The sequence below is a fragment of the Protopterus annectens genome, chromosome 12.part0, assembly GCF_019279795.1.
Source record: "Protopterus annectens isolate FY-2018-M chromosome 12.part0, PAN1.0, whole genome shotgun sequence".
Classification (NCBI taxonomy): Eukaryota; Metazoa; Chordata; order Ceratodontiformes; family Protopteridae; genus Protopterus; species Protopterus annectens.
In genome coordinates, this window is record NC_056746.1 from 211397300 (window position 1) to 211422367 (window position 25068).

General features: G+C 39.3%; 1 protein-coding gene across 1 annotated transcript in view; it reads right to left on the bottom strand.

The window, feature by feature from the left end:
• Positions 1 to 25068, bottom strand: part of LOC122816455 (cytochrome P450 3A24-like) — a 519725-nt gene that overhangs the window by 233771 nt on the left and 260886 nt on the right. The window contains exons 8-9 of the mRNA XM_044089263.1: positions 22026 to 22153; positions 14594 to 14672 (exon numbers count right to left, since the gene is read on the bottom strand). Of these exons, the coding sequence (XP_043945198.1) occupies positions 14594 to 14672; positions 22026 to 22153 (207 nt within the window). The remainder of the gene's footprint in view (positions 1 to 14593; positions 14673 to 22025; positions 22154 to 25068) is intronic.

Sequence of the window (25068 nt, forward strand, 5' to 3'; positions counted from 1 at the left end):
TCACAATACCCATAGATTGCCAGGCACACAGTATTACTGCTGCACAAGTTAAAACAGCACTGTCCAAGGCCAAGAATACAGCTTCTATGGGACCTGACAATATCCCTGGCTGTGTTCTATATGAACTACAGAGTGAACTAGCACCTCACATGTGTGCCCTGATTAATCACAGCCTCACCTCAGGTTTTTTCCCTACCAAATGGCGCACTGCTAGAGTCATCCCTCTCCACAAAGGAGAAGCGATTACAGACCCTGGGAACTACCGCCCCATTAGCCTGACGAGTCTGATATGCAAAGCTATGGAACACATCATCATGGACCTAATAAACAAGGATATAGGGAATCTCCAAACTCTGGATCCTACACAGACTGGTTTTGTGAAGGGTAGATCATGCCTGCTCAACTTGGTAGACTTCTTTGAGTCAGTCACCAGAGCTGTGGATGATGGCAAGGTGGTTTATACAGCCTACCTTGATCTAGCCAAGGCCTTTGATACCATTCCCCACACAGGAATCATAGAAAAACTCACTAAACTAGGCATCGACCCCTATATCACTAGGTGGGTTGCAAACTGGCTCACAGATAGAACCCACAGTGTGAAAGTAGCTGACTCCAACTCAGACTGCTGACCAGTCACTAGTGGAGTCCCACAGGGTTCGGTCCTGGGTACTCTCCTGTTTGGTATCTACTTCTCTGAAGTCCAGGCCAACACGAAGGGACTCTGGCTGACAAAGTTCACAGACGATTGCAAGTTGGGAGCTATTATTAACTCCACAAGTGATGTTGACATCCTACAGAAAGAACTCACAGAGACCAACAAGTGGTGTCAAAACCATGGCCTTAAGCTCAGTGCCAAAAATGTGTCGTCATCCCCTTTGGGAAAAACCCAGTTCCTCTGAATTACCACATCGATGGTAGTCCAATGAACACAGAAGGCGTTATAAGAGATCCAGGAACAGAGGCTGACAGCAACCTCTCTTTTGACCACCACATTGCCACTGTGGTCAGAAAGTCCTTCTATGTGGCACATCTCATTACTAAGGGTTTTGCATCCAGGAAGAAAGAGGTCATTGTCTCCCTTTACTCTTCCCTCATTAGGCCAATCATTGAGTACAATACCCCATTTGGCATGTACCTCATTAGACACCTGCAACAACTGGAGAGGCCGCAAAAGTACCTCACAGAGAGAATCCTAGACCTTAAACGGTTGTCCTGTATGGACAGACTCAAAAAACTCCATCTATTCTCTGTCTCATATTACCTGCTTACCTCTCTGCTTGACTTACAAAGCCATGCCTGACCCAGCTCTGTTAGAAATGCTACATCTGAGGAAATCCCAATCCCTCCACACCACATGCTCCAGAGACCTCAACCTCATTATCACAATCAACAGAACATGCTGGAAGGACAGGTTCATAACCCAAAGACTGTGCATGCTATAGAATAGACTTCCCATACATGTCAAGCAGAACACCTCACTGGCCCTCTTCAAGAGAAATCTTGGTGAGTGGATGGGAAATAGAAAATTCAGCCAGGGGTTCACTCCAGTGGCTCTACTCAACAGAAGCACTGGGAACTAAGGTCGGGTGGCACAATGCCAGGGTAGTCCTATGGGCTAGGCTTGTAAAGGCTCCAGGGCCATTAGCCTAGTACACACATATGAACCTATGAACCTAAGAGCTTAAAGAAGCAATTATTGGGAAAAAAAGATCTGGCATGCTAAAGTCCTTGAGGTGACAAAGTATGATTTGACAAAATGGCTAAACAACAACTGTAGAAATGTTATGAAAAGAAAGAGAAGTAACAAGAAAGAGAGCGAGCAGTTAAGCACAATTGCTCCAGCATGTTAACTATGCCACACAGGACTTTTAATTTTCTTTGGCTCCTGAGATGGAAATTATAATCTCTAGGCAATTGAAGATGCAATGTTCAGTTACACTGTTGCCCCTTCATGACTTTTATGGTGTATGTTCCATTAGCAATGAAGTAGATAATAGTCATGAAACAGAAAATATATTTTTTACTACTAAGTAATGTGCCACATTTAAAACAGGTTGATAGTCGAATAACACCGCAGAGAGGGACTAGACTCTGTTCTATGATTTTAATTCAGGATTGTACTTGTTTGCATGTGTTATGTGGAAAGGGTTTGAAGGAGAAAAAGAACATAATTATGTTATATAGCTATGTTAACAAAAAGATAAGTTGCCTATCTCTTCTGCATAACTGCATAGCTAGTACCTTTCATTTGCCATTTTTGTGTCCTATCTACCCACCCCAGGCCTCCTTGAAGGACTCCATAGTCTTAAAGTCTTCTTCTCAGTCAATTAGACTGCTACATTTATTTCCTACTATTTCTATAAAAATAACTTTTTAATGTCTAACTTGAAATGTGCACGTTTGCTGAGGTCATACAATAACAACCATATGACTTTCTTTCCTTAACTCCTTCCTTTAATTTAAAAGGTACATCCCTTTTCTCTCCTCTTTCTTATTGAAGTATATATCATCACACTGTCCTCTTAACTGTCTCCTGCACTCAGGTCTATGTTTGGCTATTGAAAAGACACATCTTTGAATGGCTAAATAGCAAATGTAAAACATATAAACATAAAATTACCGAATGCGTAAACTTTGAAAAATTATTCATTGAATGGCCATAGTTGGCTAACATCAGGAACACAGCCAACCAAGGTGGGGAGCTTTGCCCCCCACACCCACCCTAACTATACATACCAACTCGCACTACAGTGGGGAAAAGGGTAAATTTAAAAGTTTTCCTTCAATTACCTTATGCATCATGTTACTTCCTGGTTGTTGGCTAACTATGGCCATTCAGTGAATGATTTTTTGAAGTTATATGGATTTGGCGATTATCTGTTTAGATGCTTGACATTCGATATTTAGCTGTTCATGGATCTGACTTTTTGATAGCCGAACATGGATTCCCTGCACTCATATCGCATCTCCCCCTTTTTTGCCTGTCCTCAAGTAAAACTAGATAAATCTTGCATAATCTCTCCTTGTACCCCTTGTCTTCTAATGCCTTTATTATCATGGCATCTTTCTTTGCACCTTCTTCAGTAGCTTGAGATCTTTACCACTGTACACACATACACACACACACACACACACACACACACACACACACACACACACACACACACACGATCTGAATGCAGTACTCTGGTTGGAGCCTGAACAGAGATCCATAAGAAATAAAGCAATCTCTATTTTTTTTTCAATTTCCCCCTTAAACTTATTGCTGAAACTTTTACTTTTCCCCCTTCATGCACACCCCACTACTAACTACAGTTCTTTCTCTGCCCATTTATCTTCCTGTTCATTTCTATAACTTCTCCTTTCATATCTCTCATCATTTCTAAGTTACGTTCTACTTGTCTGGAAATAATTACTAACCTCAAAAACTCTCCAGTTTGATCTTCTTTCTGCAACCATCGTGCTACAAATACATTAGTTGTTACTGTAAGTTATTTCTCTATTCAGTACTTAGCCAATTTATGTTAATTTCTCTCTTGTTTTTGTGTGTTAAAATGTAATGTTCCTGTAGGAAACATTTAAAAGTCAAGTAAATAAGCTAATGCACAGATGTTTTTACCCTGCAATTATAAATGTATATCATTTGTAACTTAAATGTGGAGCTTTTCTCCACTGAAAATGGGTTTTGCCTGACCAGACTCTTCCAGGTCAGTGAAGAAAAATAAAGAAGTAAATAAACAGATAAATAAATAAATAAGAAGACAGTCAAGTATCTTTACTGGGCTTGACTATAGTTTTCCCAGTTTGCACATGGTGGTTCTTTTCTTCTGTAACTACCATATTGTATTTTTTTTCTGAAACTGTATTTTTTTAGAATTACTCCTCCCTGATGGTGCACCAGTTTGGCATCTACTAGAAGACAAGTGAGGTACTTAACACTTCCCTGCATTAAGCCTTAGATGATACATTTTTATACATTTCATTAGTTTCATCAGATACTTCTGAAAGCTATCTCTTGCACCCTCTACTGTCCCTTCGTCCTTAGTAATAATCTAAAAATAAGTAGTCCCTATAACAATCCTTGTGATATCTGATACAAAGATGTTAATCAGCAATAGTCCCAAGACCAGTCCCTATGGATATACACTAACCACTTCCTTTCTTTTGAGAGTTTGTAAAACTAGTATATTTTATTTCCTGCTGCTAATATCAACCAGGTTTCCTTTGACTAGTTCCAATACAGGTTAGTCACCAAATTTAATCAGGTAGGAGTGATAAAGACAATTTTGCAAAACCATATTGGCAACTTCCTGCATATTTTTGTTCGGCAAGAAACAGTTTAGCTTTTCTCTCAGTAAATTCTCCCTGGCTTTCCATGCTACTTAAGGCAGTGCAATCGGTCTTTAGTTTTCTGGTTCAGAGCTGGCTTTGCATTATAGAATGTCATCACCATGGACTCCCACCATCACCTCAATGAGTCTAAGTGCTTAGCTGAAGAGTTCATTAATGGATTCTTTAAATACACTTGCCAGGATTGTTATGTTCTAGAGTTTATACAACAACTTCATGTCATTTTTTTCATAACTCCACAAGCTTCGTTCCTACAGCTTCTCTTTGCATGTGACTGTCCACCCTCCTTCCAACTTCTGTCTTCCAATGTGGAAGTCTTTGTTCCTTATCCTTTGTGAAGATGGCGTAGTGGTGCAGCGGTTTGTGTTGTTGCCTCACAGCAAGATGTTCCCAGTTTGATTCTTGGCTGGGGTGCCTTTTGTGCATAATCTGCATGTCCTCCTGCGTTCATGTGGGTTTCCTTCAGGTACTCCGGTTTCCTCTCACATTACAAAGACATGTATCTACAGCATTTTTCCCCATGCCTGCACTGAAGATTGGATTGTTCCAAGTTGGACTTTTCTGGTAAACAAATGCTAAATAAATAAATAAATAAAAGATGGAACTGAAGAGATCATTGAGACTTCCTGTCTCTCCCCCATGCTCACCATAATCTTTCCCCATCTAGACCAATCTACACAGCTATTTCCTCTATGAAGCTAAAGATTACTTTCTTCTTATACTTAGTTACTTTTGCTAAATCGGTCTCCTTATTTGCCTTTGCTTTTCTTGTGGACATTTGTAGCTCAATTTCTAGCGTTCTCATACTCCAGCCTACACTTTGTTTTTCATAACTGTTTGTCACTGTGTTTTACACAGTTTGTCACTCTGTGGTTTACACAGCTGTTTGTTCCCTGTACCTGGCTCCAATCTCCCAGTTCAGCTTCATAATACCCTGCTTGTTTACAACTGTCTGTCTTTAGTCCCACACTTTGGCTTTACTTGTTTGCTTGTTGCCCCCCTGTACAGGTTTAGCAATAATGGAGAACACTGGAACATACGTGATTTGCTGTCATGTATGCAGTGTTGGGTTCTCATATGTCAGTACAAAGCCAGTCTTCAATATGCATGAAACTTGTTTTATCTTTATTTTTTTAATTCACTTAAGAAGTTAACAGAACAGGTTTTTACATCAATATGCATTGACTCTAATCCTCAGTAATTTACCAGAAAATCAAACAAATCACTTGGGATGGGGCAAAACTATGAAGGGAACAGTAAAGACTTATGTAGTTAATCAAACAACAGGTTTTGTATTAACATTCATTTTCTGAATGGTAAGTCTGATTGAGAGGGACAGGGCAAAAATCAGAGATATTAAAAAGTTAGTAGAACAACAGTTTTGCATCAAATTGCACTTCCTGAAACAAAATCAACAATAAGTATACAACTCTAATATCTGACATTATTCATAGACTACGACTTTCAGTGGTTTACCAAAAAAGAAAACTTTTTATCAGGAACATAGCATGAGGCAACTACTAGTCATTCTGCAAAATCGGGCACTTCATGTGATGGATTGGTGCTTTTTTTAACTGTCTGAAATATTTTTTAAAATGATAGGGTGGTAGTAGGGAGCTGTAAACTATGCTAACATTCTGAGCACTAAGCAGACGTACTGCACCAGTCCAGTTTTCTCCATTATTGCCACATATTGAAACATTCCTCCCGTACTTGGAGCTACAACTTCTCTTTTTTCTTCCCTACATCTCTCCTCTTTAGTCCTCACTGTCGTATTACCTGTAGCTGCTCCCCTTCTCTTCTTGGCCTGGTACATCTCCTTTCTTTGATCTGTTCTGCCTACCTCTTCACCTTTAGTCTTGATCTGTTCATGACTTAGTGACACTCTTCTTTCTTCTTACACCTTTTGCTTCTGTCTTTTCTGTTCCAGTTCTACTATCCTGTCTAGTCTCTCTTTTTTATTACTTTTTCCACACACTACAGCTAGTCAGTTCACTCTATCTCACCCTCTGCTTGCCAGTAACTGACTGACCCATGCCCTAATCTGCATAGTTTTTTGTTGTCAAACTGCCTCGGCTTCTAGCTGATGGCTTTGTACTCGCACGTCCCTAAGCCACACTATCATATTTCATCCACAGCACCTAATCTATCTCTGTCCTTCATCTCTCCTCTAGCCTGTTTTAGTTATTTTTTTTCAGTTCTCTTTTAGTTCCTTTTAGTTATTTGAAGACAGTCTGTAGCATATTACTCGACTCTTGATTCATTCTTGCTTAGCTGTATAATTCTTATGTCATGTCCCACTGTTTACATAATAGGCTTAGTGAGGTATATACAGGAGCATGTTACACAAACTTATAGGTCATGTAGGCAAACAAATGCAGAGCATAACAAGCCATATGTTTCAACATACCATTACAGCAAAGTAGCTCACAGACCACTAATAATGAAAGATAGCTCTGAAACAAATGTCATCCTAGTAGCAAGAAATCACCTCCCTAACAAAGCAAAAGATAAGATATGGTATAGGAAAGGTAGCCAGAAGGAGTTGCTAGGCAAGTAAAAGCAAGTTTTTAAATGGGTAACAACGTTTGTTACCTAGATGTTGAATTAAGCTGAAATGTGATGGATAAGATGTTTTCTAGTAAAATATATAGAAAGAAGACATATGTTAATAACTATCTGCATTTTCAAAGTAACAATCCCAGCTTTATGAAAATGAATATTCCCAAGGTTCAGTATATCAGAGCATCAGGAATGGTGAGCAATGAGTTAGACTTTTGTGATGAAATTGATTTTATTACAGAGTTATTTATTAACAGAGGTTATCCTATAAAGCTACTAGAGGATATAGCTCCAGACGTTAAAAATAGAAGGGCCATTGATTTTCCTCCTATTAGAGTCAAAGGACTAACGGTTAATAGGAGAAATACAACTGAGAAGGTTTCTCAAACAGTGCCTAGTTGTGTTATAGAGATGTCAGTAGATAGTGAACAGATTAAAACTGTAACATAGAATAACTGGAAAATTATCACATGTAATAGTGAATTAAACAATGCCCTGGGAGGGGTACCTAAGTTTGTTTATAAAAAGGTAATACAATTAAAAGTATGCTTCAAGTGGATGAAACAGTATTACCCCCTCCAGCAATGGATAAAAACAAGGGAATATTCAAGTGCTACAGTTGTACCGCTTGTAGATACATACTTGAGGGCCCATATATTAGTTTAGAACATTATCATAAAACTGTTAGTATTACTGGCCGATACAATTGTTTGACCAGTAATATTGTTTATTTTGCACTACGTTCAGGCTGTTCAGCTTTTTATATAGGAATGACTACGAGAGCTCTTAGTAAACGTATTAAAGCGCATTGTTATGCTATAAAGACTAAAGATGAAAACAATGCCCTTTACAGACACTCTTTTAAGTGTAACTCATATAAAACTATGCATTCGCTGTTTTGGAACAAGTTAAAAAAAGATTTGAGAGGGAGAAACATGAAAAATAAGGTTGAAAGGAGGGAAACTTTATGGCAACTAAGGTTAGGGGCTGACACCCCCCAGGATAGAATGACATGATTAATATCAAGTGTTTTTTGGCTGACAGGAAACTGGGGATAAAAATGTGAAAAAAATGTGATTAATAGTGACACCTGTAATTAAAGTTTTTAGGCCATTTTATTGTAATGTATTTTTATCTTTGTTTATTGTGATTAATAGGATAATTGATTCAATTAAATTTTAATGAGGTCTGTTTTAGTATAAAGGTTTGTAGTAGTGAATATTATTTGTATTTCTGAATAAGTCTAGTGGACAAAAGAGTTGAATAAATCATTTTACACTAATCCAGTTGATTTGTGTCTCTGTTGCTCCAGTGTTGGTTTTGTTTGAGTTCATTTTCTCTGGTTTGGGTTTTTTATTGGTTATTTACTGCAGTATGTTTTCTGAAGGGTACATGGTTCACACTTTTCTAATGTATGCTGATGGGATGTAATAATGAATAAGGTAAATAAAGTACAGTTGTGTACCTACCATAAATGTAGATGTTCGAGTGTATTCACTGTTGCAGTCATTACAACTGGGTTATCCTGCTGGTAGGCTACCCGCAGTCAGCCTAAGTTCCAAAGTCTAAGTCTGGCATCGGTTGCTGTCACCACTTCCCTGTTGTCAGTGACCCAGGGGTATATAAGATGCAGCTGATGCCATTTTCTTCAGTTTTTCTTGCCCAGATGTCAGGTGCCCCTAAAATGGTAGGCTAAATTATGCCAATAAGCATGCATGCACAAAAAAATAACTTTTCCTTAATCTACAAGCAAATACACCACATAGGTTGTATAGAGTAGAAAAGTACAGTTAGGTCCCAGCAAGGAAGAAAGGGGGATGGTGGGAGGGTAACCTGGACTGCAACAGTGAATACACTCGAACATCTACATTTATGGTGGGTACACAACTGTACTATGTTCATCGTGTTTCACTGTTGCAGTCATTACAATTGGGTTGAATCCCAAAGCTAAGGTTGGGAGGCTGGAGCTAAACAGGATTAGGTGAGGCTATAAGGCCCTGCAGAACTGCAGTGGCAAAGCCTGCTCTGGATTTAGAGCTGAGAGGTAAGTGGTAGTGCTTTGTAAATGTATGCACTGAACTCCAAGTTGCAGCCTCTAAGATGTCTTTGGTTGGTACTCCTCTGAGGAAGGCTGCTGAAGTGGCTGCTGCTCTGGTTGAATGTGGCCTAATGCCCTTAGGCACTGATTTGCCATGCTGTGAATAGCAGAAATGAATGCAATAGCCTACCCACTTTGAAATAGTCTGTTTTGAGATAGGCTTTCCTTGTGATGCTGCAGCATATGCCACTAGAAGTTGATCAGTCTTTCTGAAAGCTTTAGTTCTGTCCAAGTAGAAGCATAGCTGTCTGTGAATATCCAAAGAATGCAGAATTTTCTCACCCTTATTCTGTGGGTTTGGATAAAAAGTAGGCAAATGAATTGTTTGGTTAAGGGCCACACTGGACACTATCTTAGGCATAAATGTAGGGTTTGTCCTCAGCAAATCCCTGTCAGGATGGGAAATGATAAAAGGTTCCACAGCCATGAGTGCCTGTAACTCTGACACTCTTCTAATGGAGGTTATTGCTAGGAGCAGAGCTGTTTTCCAGGATAAGAATTTTATGTCAGCTGCAGAGGCTGGCTCAAAGAAAGGCAGTGTGAGTTTTTCCAAGACATAGTTGAGGTCCCATGCAGGTATTGGTGCTCTCCTTGGAGGTCTTATGTTTTTGGCCCCTCTGAGGTACTGCCTCAATAACGGATGAGAAAAAATAGGTGGTTCTGTATTGTAATGAGCTGAAATGGCAGAGGCATGAATTTTAATTGATGAAAAGGAAAGGCCTTTATCCAGCATCTCAGTTAAGTATTGTAAAATCTAAGGAATATTTGGAAAAACTGTGTCAATGCCTTGTGCTTGGTTCCAAGCACAGAATCTCTTCCATTTATCTGCGTAAGATTTTCTGGTGCTAGGCCTCCTGCCCTGCAAAATAACATTCATCTGCTTTAGAAAGAGGTGTGTCTTGCGAGGCTATATTATCTGCCATGCCGCTAGGTTTAAGGTTTTGAGTTGGCTGTGCAATATCTGGCTGTCTTGTTGGGTCAACAAGTGAGGAATTTGTGGTAATGTCCAGGCTGGGCAGTGAGACAAGCTCTTTAGGATTGGGTACCAGTGCTGGTGGGGCCAGTCTGGGGCAATCCGTATCATTTTTGGTTTCTCTTGTCTGACCTTGAGGAGTATCTTGGGGAGGAGAGGCAGAGGAGGAAAGGCATATACTGTTAGATTTTTCCAGCTGAAAGATAGAAAATCCACTTTCCATGCTTGCTTATAATACGTCCTTGTGCAGAATCTTTGTAGTTGGTAGTTGTGAGGAGAGGCAAATAGGTCTATGTCCGGGCATCCCCAGGTCTTTGTTATCATGCTGAAGACTTGTGGATCCAACTTCCACTCGTGGGGATCCATTAGATTTCTGCTTAGTTCGTCTGCCAGAGTATTTTTCCTTCCTGGCAGGAATTGAGCTTGCAGATGTACTTGGTAAGTCAATGCTGTGTGCCACAAGTTCATGGCTAGCCTGCAGAGGAGGTAGGAATGTGTGCCTCCCTGCTTGTTTATGTACCACATGACTGTAGTATTGTCCGTCTTTATTAGTAGTTGTCCTGGATGACGTTGATCCTTGAAGGCTGTTAGGGCATTCTGAACAGCTAGCATCTCTTTTTGATTGATACGTAGATGCATTTGACTTGCGGACCATGTGCCCTGAATACATCTTCCTGCCATATGGGCCCCCCAGGCGTAATCTGATGCATCTGTTGTCAATGTCTGCCTGGCTGTGGGTAAGGTGAATGGCTGTCCTGTATTGTGGTGACAGGCTTTTGCCCACCATTGAAACTCCTGTTACAGGCAGGGAATGAGGGTAATTATTTTTTCCAGGCTGTGGCAATGTTGAGTCCAAACACTTTTTAGATACCATTGAAGTTTCCTCATATGCAGTCTTGCATATGGAATTAGCAGAATGCAGGATGCCATGAAACCCAAGGCCTGCAGACTTTTTCTTGCAGATAACTGGGGCTTTGTTGCCAACATTTTGAAGTAAGTAGTCAGTTGTCTGTGTTTGTCTGGCATGAGATAAGCCATCTGGGCAGTTGTATTTAAGCTTGCACCCAGGAATATTATCTCTTGAGAGGGTACGAGTTTTGACTTCTTCTCGTTTACTGTGTACCCTAGACTTGTCAGTAATCTTTTTACAAATGCCAGATGCTGTTGTAGAATGTCCTTGTTCTCCGCTTGAATAAGGCAGTCATCCAAGTAAGGATAAATTTGTATTCCTCTTTGTCTGCAGAATGCAATTACTGGTGCCAGGCACTTTGTGAAGACCCTGGGCGCAGTAGTTAAGCCAAAGGGCAGTGCAGAGAATTGGTAGTGTATTGAGCCAGCTTTGAATCTGAGGTATCTTCTGCATGTTTGTCTGATTGGGACACGCAGGTATGCCTCTTTTAGATCTAAAGTCACAAGCCAAGCCTTCTTGCCCAACATGGGCAGAAGCTGCTGTAGGGTCAACATTTTGAATTTTTGAATATCCAGATATGTGTTTAGAATAGATAGGTCCAGTATTGGTCTCCAGGCTTTGTCCTTTCTGGGTACTAAGAACAGTCTTGAATAGAATACGTGACCCTGCTCTTGTTCTGGTACTTGTTGAATGATCCTCATGTCCATGAGGCATGAAACTTGTTTTTGTGTCTCTGCCCACTGATTGCATGGCAGGTCTGGCATACCGTTTGCCTTGGCAGGGTGTGAAAGTGGAACCTGTAGTGTTGTGAAACTATATTTAGATCCCATTTGTCCTGGGTGATCATGTGCCAATTTTGTGAAAAAAGTGCTAGCTTTCCCCCCAAAGGGGCTGCCAAAAGATAAGTGCTTGGTGCTGGAAGTGGAAAGTCATTGAGACTGTTTCCTGTATGGCTGTGATTTTTCCTCTCCGCTCTTGGAGGTAGAAGCACCCCATTGTTTAGGCCTGTATGAGCCTTGGGGCTGTGATCTGCCTCTCGGGCATCTGTATCTGCCTCTTTGTGGCCTATCTGACACTGGAAAGGACCAATTTTTTGTAGGCCAGTTCCTGCTAAATCTGGGAGGCTGTACCTGCAAGAAATCCTTGACTGTTTGCATAGATTTAGCTTTGTTCTCCACTTTCTTCAACACCTCTTCTGCTTTAGCACCAAACAAAGTATCATGCTGTAAAGGAGCGTCTAATAGTTTTGCTTTAACATGATCTGGCAAATTTTGTTCTTTTAACCAAGCATGTCTCCTAATGACAGAACCTGTAACAGTGGCCCTGCAGGAGGCCTCAAGAGAATCAAAACCACATTGCAAAGTATGCTTTCCAACTTGTTCAGCTGCATGTAATAAATCCTGCATTTCTTTATTGTCTACACATTCTACATTTGCTGGCATTTTCTGTTTAAGCAAGGATATAAGATATTGCTGATATTTAAGCATATGAAATTGGTAATTTAAAGCTCTTACAGCCAAGGTAGCAGAGGTATAAATCTTTTTGCCCCATCTGTCTAGGGCCCTAGAATCCCTATCAGAGGGAATAGGGTTTTTTGCAGTAGAGGCCTTGACCCCTTTGGGACCCTGAGAGATGGTTTATGGGTCAGCTGCAGGGTTTTTATAGAGAAATGTATGTGAATCAGGAACCCTGTAGTATCTGTCTGGCTTAACAGGGGCTTGTGATAAAGAGTCTGGAGAAAAACTGGACTCCGTAAATACATCATCTACAATGTCTAAAACAGGCGGGATAGCAAGGGGCCTGTGCTAGGGCAATAAAAGGAAATCTCTAAGCCTTTTCTTGGATTCTGAGTAATCTTGGCTCTCCCAGTGGAAATGCTCCCTCATAGTATGCAGTGTTTTCCCAAAAGAATAATCCTCAGGAGGAGAGGCTGAAGGGATAGATTCTTCAGCATCAGAATATTCATAGGGAGGAATGGAGTAATCCTGTTCAGAGGAGGAATCAGAGGAAATGGAAACCTGGTCTGAAGATTCATATTCTAACTCTTGCCTAAGCCTCTTTTCAGGAGGGGGATGGGAACCCCTGACCAAAGTAATAAGGTCTTTGGCCATTTTAAGCATCTGTTTTTTAGGCATGGAGGACTGTCCAGGTGAAAGCTGTACTTGTTTCTTTGTCTTTAGAGCTGCTTTAGTCTTTGTCTTTGTAGCTGAAGTAGGTTTCACATATAACTGTGTAGGCCTGAAAACACCCTCAGAAGCCGATGCCTGCTGAGCGACTCCGGACCCATCTGAGGGAATAGTTTCCGAGTGTCCAATACCTTGAGTTTCCAGAGGCCCAGTTGGCTCCACATGGGAGTCGGAAGCGGCCTGTGGCTCTGAGGTAGCGGGCGTCAGGGGCTGCAAAAGCACCTCACTGAGAACCGGCGAACCTGTGACAGGCCTAGAAGAAGCCTCGTCGTTGGTTTTGGATCTCGGATGCTTGTCCTTTTCTTTTTCTTTTCACTTTTTGTAAACTCCAGTAGTCGGCTGATCCGATGGCATTATATAATTGAATCGTCTGCCAAAATAATGAAATGCAAAATCATACCGATGCTTAATAGTGCGTTGGTTAAATGTAGCACAAAACCAACAACTAGCAATGTTATGGTCAGGGCCTAGGCAAGGAATACACTAAGAATGAAAATACTTATGAGGTATTTGCTTCCCACAAGAAATACAGTTATTAACTTTTTCTGACATCGGTCTGGAGCAAGAAAAAAGTTTCTCCAACAGGGTACTTAGCTTTAATGAAGACTTCGGATCTAAAATTCGAATTAAAAACTTCAGGAGTCGGCCAACCGGCACTTGCGAACTGCTTTTGCTTCAGACACCGCACGGCAAGAAAGACTGAGGAAAATGGCGTTGGCTGCATCTTATATACCCCTGGTGCACTGACGTCAGGGAAGAGGCGACATCAACCGTCGCCGGACCTAGACTTTGGAACTCAGGCCGACTGCGGGTAGCCTGCCAGCAGGATAACCCAATTGTAATGACTGCAACAGTGAAACACGATGAACATCTAAATAATCCTGCACTTTAACTATGAATTGTTCGCAGTTAATATGTGCACAGCTAAGTGCCTTTGTGTGTCATGAAATTAACAGATGTGTCGGGGGAGCATATTGCTTCACCCATTCAATGGTCAGTTACATAACTAAAATCAGTCATTTTTTTCTTAAATTAGCTGTCAATGTTTTATCAAGCAGCTAGTACATGAACTTAGTATACATTTTCAAAAATAGCGTAATATTATTGCATGACAATAATATATTCCATGGTCTATCCGTCTGTTGTACTACATTTTGTTATACCTCTTTATACACAGTCATACTGGTTCTTAGTTCTCGTGTAATTATTGCAGTTTGTCTTCTCAGTACAAATGTTTTCTATTGTTGATGTTTTTACATTACTAAGATTAATTCTGCTGCAAAGCCTGTTCAGTCCTTGAATGACAATAGTAAACATACAATACTAGCTTTCTAAGAAAGATGATAAAGTAACTACAATTTTACTGAGTAACAAAACCATATAAATAGCTCTGCTTCAGCACTATGAGGACAACATTTTCAGGTAACCATTTTTATCAAGGCTAGCAAAACCTTTACCATTGAAAGTATTGTGTTTCTAAAGTCTATGTAATATTTAGGAAATGCAGATGCTACCTTTGTATGTCTGCCCTGTCTCCAAAGATATTTCAGAGGTCTGTGAATTCATCATTTCCTGCAGAAAATCCACCCGGTCCTACAAATCAATTAAAAAAATGAAAAAAAAATGTATATGTTCAGCGTCTCTGACTTTTACAAATATAAGTAGACAATCATTGCAAAATAACAGCAAAATCAGAAATAATCACAAAATTATGTGAAAATCCAGTGATGACAGCAATATGAGATAATTTCATCTTCCTTGCCTACAACAGTCTCTGCTCTAAATATCAGACCAGCCAGAATACCTATATGTTTATCCTACACCTGTCTGAATAATGTTTCATTTTATTCCTGCTATGTCCTCCATCAAACTGTTTTTGACATTCATAGCTTGATATAAGAATCAGTTTCTCTCATGTTACTTCAGAATATACTGTCATTCTCTGCTCAACTCGGACTTTTGCTAATCTGTCTTCTATTGCAGTTGAAGATATTATTTCCTTTGTTATACCTTTGGTCTTTATGTAATTCATTTTTTAATCATGTTTGGCATTTCACAGAAAATTTCCAGAGGGATGAGCATGTATCAGTCCAACAGTAAATTGATTAATCATCACTTCATCAAGTGTACCGAAAATATGTCTGCTGATAGAAGTCAGTTAGATGACGAGATTGCATCACCAGCTGCATTTAGTGGTTTCAGATAAAATCCATTGATAATGTATAATACAGCAGTTCTCATACCACACAGTGCATGAATGTGTTACTCCGCATATGCATGTGTGGGTGTACTAGGCATCACTATTTGTGAGTCCTACATATCAGCAATGTAAAAGTAGAGTGCATGGCACTGCAGTTGTGGACCCTACATGTGTCCTCTCCATTCAGCACTTAAATCTGATGACCATGCTAAGGTCCAGGTGCACAGCATTACATCTGAGAGACGTTGTACTTGTGCCTCATTAGCAATGACAACAGGTGATGCATAAAACTAGAATGGATGATGTGGTTGGTCTGCAGTGAGTGAGTGTGTGTGTGTGTGTGTGTGTGTGTGTGTGTGTGTGTGTGTGTGTGTGTGTGTGTGTGTGTGTGTGTGTGTTGCTTGGTATGTCTTCGGGTATAGGGAATAGCACAGGAAAGATAGTCACCTAGCATAATGTAATATAAATTGACTCCTGCCACTCAGAGATAGGAAGTGCAGGTCCTTCCATACTGATGCAATATAAAGTCTAGATACCAGCACAACTTGAATTGACCAATTATATACTTCTTCATACTTGTGCTCATGTGTGTGCATGCACATGCAATATATATATATATATATATATATATATATATATATATATATATATATATATATATATATATATATAAAACTGAAAGTGCACAGATACATAGATGTGTGTGCACATGTTCATGCCATTAGATAGTGCGATGTTTGTACTTTCTAATGCATATAAAGGTGAGTGTGCTTGTGTGTGTGTGTGTGTGTGTGTGTGTGTGTGTGTGTGTGTGTGTGTGTGTGTGTGTGTGTGCACACACGCACTCATGCAAAAGTTTAGATAGTTATAGGGGTCTATCTGTTTACATGTCTTGTTCTAGTCACTTTTTCATACAGATATAGGTGTGTGTCTATGTGTGATGATGTGTTTTGTTTTTATGTGCATTTGCCTTGTCAGTTATACAGATATAGATGTGGGCGTACTGTCTGTTACACATGTGCATGTCAATAGAAAGTGCTATGTCTGCACATTTCTAGTTCCTGCCAATATGCACTTTTTCAAACATATATAGATGTGTGTGTGTGTGTGTGTGTGTGTGTGTGTGTGTGTGTGTGTGTGTGTGTGTGTGTACTTACATGCATGACATGCATGCCTGTGATAGGTACTTTTGTATGATGTACTACTACTGTGGTAGTGTGAAATTCAGAAAGTATTTTGCATTCTCAGCACAGTGTCTTCTGGCCACATAAAAGAACTCTGTAAACACTCTGTAATGCAGCATGAGATGACAGCCTTGGAACACATTATAACTGACAGTTGCATCGGCACTCTTAGACATACAATGTTGCCCATTTGCATGTGAAAAGAGTATCAGTAGTACACCTGGTGCATAGTAATTAATTTGGTAGTATACCTGGTACACAGTAATGTATACAGTAGCACACCTGCTGCCTAGTATTGTATTCAGTAGTATACCTGGTGAATAGTAATGTATTCAGTAGTACACCTGGTGCACAGTAATGTATTCAGTAGTACACCTGGTGCACAGTAATGCATTTGGTAGTATACCTGGTGCTCAGTAATGTATTCGGTAGTACACCTGGTGCACAGTAATGTATTCAGTAGTAACCTGGTTCATAGTAATGTATTCAGTAGTTCATCTGGTGCACAATAATGTATTCAGTAGTACACCTGGTGCCTAGTATTGTATTCAGTAGTACACCAGGTCCACAGTAATGTATTCAGCAGTACACCTGGTGCCTAGTAATGTATTTAGTAGTACACCTGGTGCATAGTAATGTATTTGGTATTACACCTGGTGCACAGTAATGTATTCAGTAGTACACCTGGTGCCTAGTAATGTATTCAGTATTATACCTAGTGTCTAGTAATGTATTCGGTATTACACCTGGTGCAGAGTAATGTATTCAGTAGTACACCTGGTGCCTAGTATTGTATTCATCAGTACACCAGGTGCACAGTAATATATTCAGTAGTACACCTGGTGCCTAGTAATGTATTCAGTACTACACCTGGTGCATAGTAATGCATTCAGCATTATACCTGATGCACAGTAATGTATTAACTTGTACACCTGGTGCCTAGTAATGTATTCATTAGTACACCTGGTGCACAATACTTTATTCAGTAGTACACCTGGTGCATAATAATGTATTCAGTAGTATACCTAGTGCCTGGTAATTCATTCAGTAGTGCACCCGATGCATAGTAACATATACGGTATTATATGTGGTGCACAGCAATGTATTCGGTAGTACACCTGGTACACAGTAATGTATTCAGTAGTAGACCTGGTGCATAGTAATGTATTCAGTAGTTCATCTGGTGCACAATAATGTATTCAGTAGTACACCTGGTGCCTAGTATTGCATTCAGTAGTACACCAGGTCCACAGTAATGTATTCAGCAGTACACCTGGTGCCTAGTAATGTATTTAGTAGTACACCTGGTGCATAGTAATGTATTCGGTATTACACCTGGTGCACAGTAATGTATTCAGTAGTACACCTGGTGCCTAGTAATGTATTCAGTAGTATACCTAGTGCCTAGTAATGTATTCGGTATTACACCTGGTGCACAGTAATGTATTCAGCAGTACACCTGGTGCCTAGTATTGTATTCAGTAGTACAACAGGTCCACAGTAATGTATTCAGTAGTACACCTGGTGCATAGTAATGTATTCGGTATTTCACCTGGTGCACAGTAATGTATTCAGCAGTACACCTGGTGCCTAGTATTGTATTCAGTAGTACACCAGGTCCACAGTAATGTATTCAGCAGTACACCTGGTGCCTAGTAATGTATTCAGTAGTACACCTGGTACACAGTAATGTATTCGGTATTACACCTGGTGCACAGTAATGTATTCAGTAGTACACTTGGTGCACAGTAATGCATTCAGTAGTACATTTGGTGCACAGTAATGTATTTAGTAGTACACCTGGTGTACAGTAATGTGTTCAGTGGTATGCCTGGTGCACAGTAATGTATTTGGTAGTAAACCTGGTGCACAGTAATGTATTCGGTAGTACTCCTGGTGCACAGTAATGTATTCAGTAGTACATATGGTGCACAATAATGTATTCAGTAGTACACCTGGTGCCTAGTATTGTATTCAGTAGTACACCTGGTGCACAGTAATGTATTCAGTAGTTCATCTGGTACACAGTAATGTATTTAGTAGTACACCTGGTGCACAGTAATGTATTCAGTAGTTCATCTGGTGCACAGTAATGTATTCAGTAGTACACCTTGTACCTAGTAATGTATTCAGTAGTACACCTGGTGCACAGTAATGTATTCAGTAGTACACTTGGTGCACAGTAATGTATTTAGTAGTACACCTAGTGCACAGTAATGTGTTCAGTAGTACGCCTGGTGCACAGTAATGTATTTGGTAGTACACCTGGTACACAGTAATGTATTCAGTAGTACACCTGGTGCACACTAATATATTCAGTAGTACACCTGGTGCACAGTAATGCATTCAGTAGTACACCTGGTGCACAGTAATGTATTCAGTAGTACACTTGGTGCACAGTAATGTATCCAGTAGTACTCCTGGTGCACAGTAATGTATTCAGTAGTACATATGGTGCACAATAATGTATTCAGTAGTATACCTGGTTCCTAGTATTGTATTCAGTAGTACACCTGGTGCACAATAATGTATTCAGTAGTTCATCTGGTACACAGTAATGTATCCAGTAGTACACCAGGTACACAGTAATGTATTCAGTAGTTCATCTGGTACACAGTAATGTATTCAGTAGTACACCTGGTGCCTAGTAATGTATTCAGTAGTACACCTGGTGCACAGCAATGTATTCAGTAGTACACTTGGTGCACAGTAATGTATTTAGTAGTACACCTGGTGTACAGTAATGTTCAGTGGTATACCTGGTGCACAGTAATGTATTCGGTAGTACACCTGGTGCACAGTAATGTATTCAGTAGTACATCTGGTGCACAGTAATGCAGTAATGTATTCAGTAGTACACCTGGTGCCTAATATTGTATTCATTAGTACACCAGGTGCACAGTAATGTATTCAGAAGTACTGCTGGTGCCTAGTAATGTATTCAGTAGTAACCTGGTGCATAGTAATGTATTTGGTGTTACACCTGATGCACAGTAATGTATTTAGTAGTACACCTGGTGCCTAGTAATGTACTCATTAGTACACCTGGTGCACAATACTTTATTCAGTAGTACACCTGGTGTACAGTAATGTGTTCAGTGGTACGCCTGGTGCACAGTAATGCATTCGGTAGTACACCTTGTGCACAGTAATGTATTTAGTAGTACACCTGGTGCACATTAATATATTCAGTAGTATACCTGGTACACAGTAATGTATTCAATAGAACACCTGGTGCACAGTAATGCATTCAATAGTACACTTGGTGCACAGTAATGTATTTAGTAGTACATCTGGTGTACAGTAATGTGTTTAGTGGTATGCCTGGTGCACAGTAATGTATTCAGTAGTACACCTGGTGCACAATAATGTATTCAGTAGTATACCTGGTGCCTAGTATTGTATTCAGCAGTACACCTGGTGACTATTAATGTATTCAGTAGTACACCTGGTGCACAGTAATGTATTCAGTAGTAAACCTGGTGCCTAATATTGTATTAATTAGTGCACCAGGTGCACAGTAATGTATTCAGTAGTACTCCTGGTGCCTAGTAATGTATTTAGTTGTACACCTGGTGCATAGTAATGTATTTGGTGTTACACCTGATGCACAGTAATGTATTTAGTAGTACACCTGGTGCCTAGTATTGTATTCAGCAGTGCACCTGGTGACTATTAATGTATTCAGTAGTACACCTGGTGCACAGTAATGTATTCAGTAGTACACCTGGTGCATAATATTGTATTAATTAGTGCACCAGGTGACAGTAATGTATTCAGTAGTACACCTGGTGCCTAGTAATGTATTCATTAATACACCTGGTGCACGATAATTTATTCAGTAGTACACTTGGTGCACAGTAATGTATTCAGTAGTACACCTGTTGCACAGTAATGTATTCAGTAGAACACCTTTTTGCACAATAATGTATTCACTAGTACACCTGGTGCCTAGTATTGTATTCAGTAGTACACCTGATGCACAAGAATGTATTCAGTAGTACATCTGGTGCACATTAATGCATTCAGTAGTACACTTGGTGCATAGTAATGTATTCGGCAGTACATCTGGTGCCTATTAATGTATTCAGAAGTACACCAGGTGCACAGTAATGTATTCAGTAGTACGCCTGGCACCTGGTGCTTAGTAATGTATTCAGTTGTACACCTGGTGCATAGTAATGTATTCAGTTATACACCTGATGCACAGTAATGTATTCAGTAGTACACCTGGTGCTTAGTAATGTATTCATTAGTACACCTGGTGCTTAGTAATGTATTCATTAGTACACCTGGTGCACAATAATGTATTCAGTAGTACACCTGGTGCACAGTAATGTATTCAGTATTACACCTGGTGCACAGTAATGTATTCAGTAGTACACCTGGGGAAGAGTAATGTATTCAGTAGAACACCTGGTGGACAGTAATGTATTCAGTAGAGCACCTGGTACACAGTAATGTATTCAGAAGTACACTTGGTGCACAGTAATGTATTTAGTCATACACCTGGTGTACAATAATGTGTTCAGTGGTATAGCTGATGCTCAGTAATGTATTCGGTAGTACACCTGGTGCCCAGTAATGTATTCAGTAGTACACATGGTGCATAGTAATGTATTTAATAGTACACCTGGTGCAAAGTAATGTAGTACACCTGGTGCACAATAGTATGTTCAGTTGTACACCTTGTACACAGTAATGTATTCTATAATACAGCTGGTTTACAGTAATGTATTCAGTAGTACACCCGGTGCACAGTAATGTATTTAGTAGTACACCCGGTGCACAGTAATGTGTTCATTGGTATACCTGGTGCACAGTAATGTATTCAGTAGTACATCTAGTGCACAGTAATGTATTCAGTAGTACATCTGGTGCACAGTAATGTGTTCAGTGGTACACCTGGATCACAATAATGTATTCAGTAGTACACCAATACGTAGTAATAATTGTAGTCTGCAGTGGTGATATGTTGTTACTTATGAGTCATTTGTAGGTATTTTTTGTGCACTGTTTCTATGCAATGGGTGCCATAGGTTCCCAAGTTAGTACTAGGCTATCTGTCCTTATGGGCCATTTTAAGCCTTGCCAAACTTCCCATCCCAAAGGTAAGAACCAAATCATGTAACCTGTGTTTATGAGGTAAACACTTTAGCTATTATGCCAACTCCCATCCATTCATAAGAGTACCAGTAAACACTGCCTTTAGAGCTAGAACATACATAATCATGGCTTCGATAGGGTATCAGCTAACTGGAAATCTGAGAAATTGCAAAAGTTTAATCTTTCTGGCTTTAAAATGTTACATGAACTATTATCTTACTTTTAATTTTGAGTTGTTAACATAAATGTCTATCACATATCTACCAAAATCCATTCTGTGAACAGTAATATTTTCATTGTTTAAATTACATTTGTCTCACAGTGAAATCTGGATTATGTGGTTATACGTTTCAGTGAATCATTCTATATGCAAAAAATTGTCTCAGAATATCTACTTGACTATCTAAAAAAGACAAAACAGATTAGCATAATGTGTGAAGGAGAAAACATGTTTACCTTATGAATACCTTTCTTCCTTTCCTCTTTGATACGTATGACAATGTCAGCAAAGAATTTTATTGCATCTTTGGGTAAAATGCTGCAACCAAAGGCTTCCAGGATTGGAATGAGACAGGGAAACAATACTGTAGATATAAAAAAGAGCACATATCTTACCTAAAATAATTCTGATTTTTTTTTTTTTTTTATAAAATCATTCAGATCTACTTCAATTAGTGCATTAGACAGAATGAGTAGAAAAGTTGGCAGCAGATGGCCAAGATTACAGACACATTCCACAAAGAAAGAAATATTGGCGGTAACCTTCTAAAATGTCAAGACTCTGAGTGCTGAGCTCAGGAATGTGGAAACAATGACCAAAAGTCTGAACTTACATATACTAAGTCTGAGGTTGCCATTTCTTGGAATATTCCACTTTCTTCAATTATGGCGATTTGACAGTTAGTATATATAAGCATGAGCATTTGCTTAGGGAGTCGCGTGAACCACCAACATTGATTTGATTTAGATGTATAATTTTCAACACATGGATGGTCCTTCTCAAGACTTCTTGCATTATTCATCACTGCATAGGGGTGCACAAAAAATATATGGTAGACATCATTTGATTCACAGAAATTTGTTTATTTACCATTATAACCATGAAGTATCCAATTCAGTTCTGTTTTTGAAGGGATGGACAGGAGTCCAGACCATTTATCAGACTGAAGACTGCCATGACGTTAGGTTGCACTGGATTTTGAATACATGTGATAGTACAAAGCTGACTGTTCTTTTTTATCATTTCACCTGATTGAGAATACAACCTAATCACAAAGAATGACAGAGGAAAACTTTAATCTTTCATTAAAATGTAACAGTATGCGGCAAATAAGGAATCAAATTTAAGTTGCAGCTGACCCTATGGTGGAATAATCTGAAACTGAACACTCTTAAAACTGTGGAGATGACAGTGGACTTGGACTTCAGGAGTAGTACTACAATATTATCTCCCTCTTTATATTTAATACTGCTGTGTCAGTTGTGGAATCCTTCAAATTTCTGCGATCTATAATCTCCCGGGACTTCAAGTGGGAGACCAATGTACAGTCCGTCACAAAAAAGGCACAACAGCGAATGTACTTTCTGCGACAGCTGAGGAAGTTCAACCTCCCACAGGAACTGTTGATTCAGTTCTATACAACAGTCATTGAGTCTGTTCTCAGCTCATCCATAGCATTGTGCTTTGGATCTCTGTCTGATCATGACAAAAATAGGTTACATTGAATAGTGAAGTCTGCTGAAATATCACTGGTGCTAGTTTTCCATCCTTACAGGACCTGTACTATTCCAGAGTCATGAAAAGGGCATGGAAAATCATCACCAACCATTCACATCCAGGCCGTCATCTTTTTGAACTATTACCATCAACCAAGTGTTATAGATTAATACGCACCAAACAAGCAGGTATAAGAACAGTTTTTTTCCACAGGCCATCAAGTCCATAAATGTTTAACTCAGCTTATTAGGTTGGGGTATTCTTTTTCCCAAGCCTCCAGGGATTTTGCTTATTGTTTACATATTGTTAATACTTGTTTCTTTCCAAGTTTATTTCAGTATTTCTAGCACTGAGTTACTAGCTTGGTGGACAAATACTCATACCCTTGACCACCTTTTGCAATGCCATTCCTCCACTAAGAAACTGTAACACTTGAAGAACCCAGGCTGCCCCCTTGCTCCCATGATGGGCATACCCATCTTCCCCTGTCAGATATCTGTTACCTGAGCCACAAAATAATTTTAGAATGACTGTACTGTAGTTAGCGGTTTACCCCTTTATACCAGTGTATCTGACTTCTATGACCTTAATCATCCTTTTAAGTTTTCAAATATCATTGCTTAGTATAATTATCAAGCTTATAGATGTACAGGAGAAAGACTAGGCAGTTTCTGATTCCACAAAGAAAGTATAATGCATCCAACAGCAGCGAAGTTAGACCTAAAAAGTTCTTGATTTTTTGGGTGTGTACATACTGTAGAACCAAGGTATGTGGGGCAAAGGGGGCTCCTATTGAAAGCATAACAAACATCATTGTAAACCATAGACTGATGAGATGAAAGGTACAGACAGGAAACTATGTTTTCATTTTGTTTTGAAATTGTAATATTTTGGAGTATTACCTTACTCTGACATATAATGATCTCAGAGTTAGTATGCACACACACACACACACACACACACACACACACACACACACACACACACACACACACACACACACACAAACACATACACACATGCAAACAGATACAATATATGTATCTATATATGTATGTGGATGGAGTGGAAAAAAAAAAAAAAATATATATATATATATATATATATATATATATACATATATATATATATATATATATATATATATATATATAAATACAAGCATATATAAGTGCATATATATTTCTTTATATATAAACCAAAGGGTAAGAGGGTCAGACAGAGAAACCATACAGTAAAAAATGCAAGAAAAACCCAGCCAAGCTAGAGTTTTCTCTGTGTGCTTCTGAGCTAGAATGTGTGTTGATTGGTGTAAAGTGAATATGTGATTTGCAACAAACTTTATTTAAGCCTGCATGGGTTTTAAAAGGTTATTAGTCGATGAAGTCAGATGGGAGTGAAAGGATGAAAGCACTAACTAATAAACTTTTTTTTTTTGAGTTACCTGCTGGAAAGGATTGTTTGGTTGGTTGACATTTCATATATTGCAAAATACATATAGATACAGATACAGATATAGATACAGATATATATATATATATATATATATACACTTAAGTATCAGGAGTGTGGGAGGCACAGACCCCAGTTTTTGCCAAATGCTTTTAAAAGTTCGCAGTTAATGGTTCAAATTATTTCTTCACCATGATTTAACAATCAAATGCAAACAGTGAGAAGAAAAAGAGCCTGTTCAGTCCCTATCTGTTTTACGATGTGTACCTGAGTAGTCGGATGTCCTAGGACACTCCACAATAGAAGACAGCTTGTAGCAAATGCAGAAGC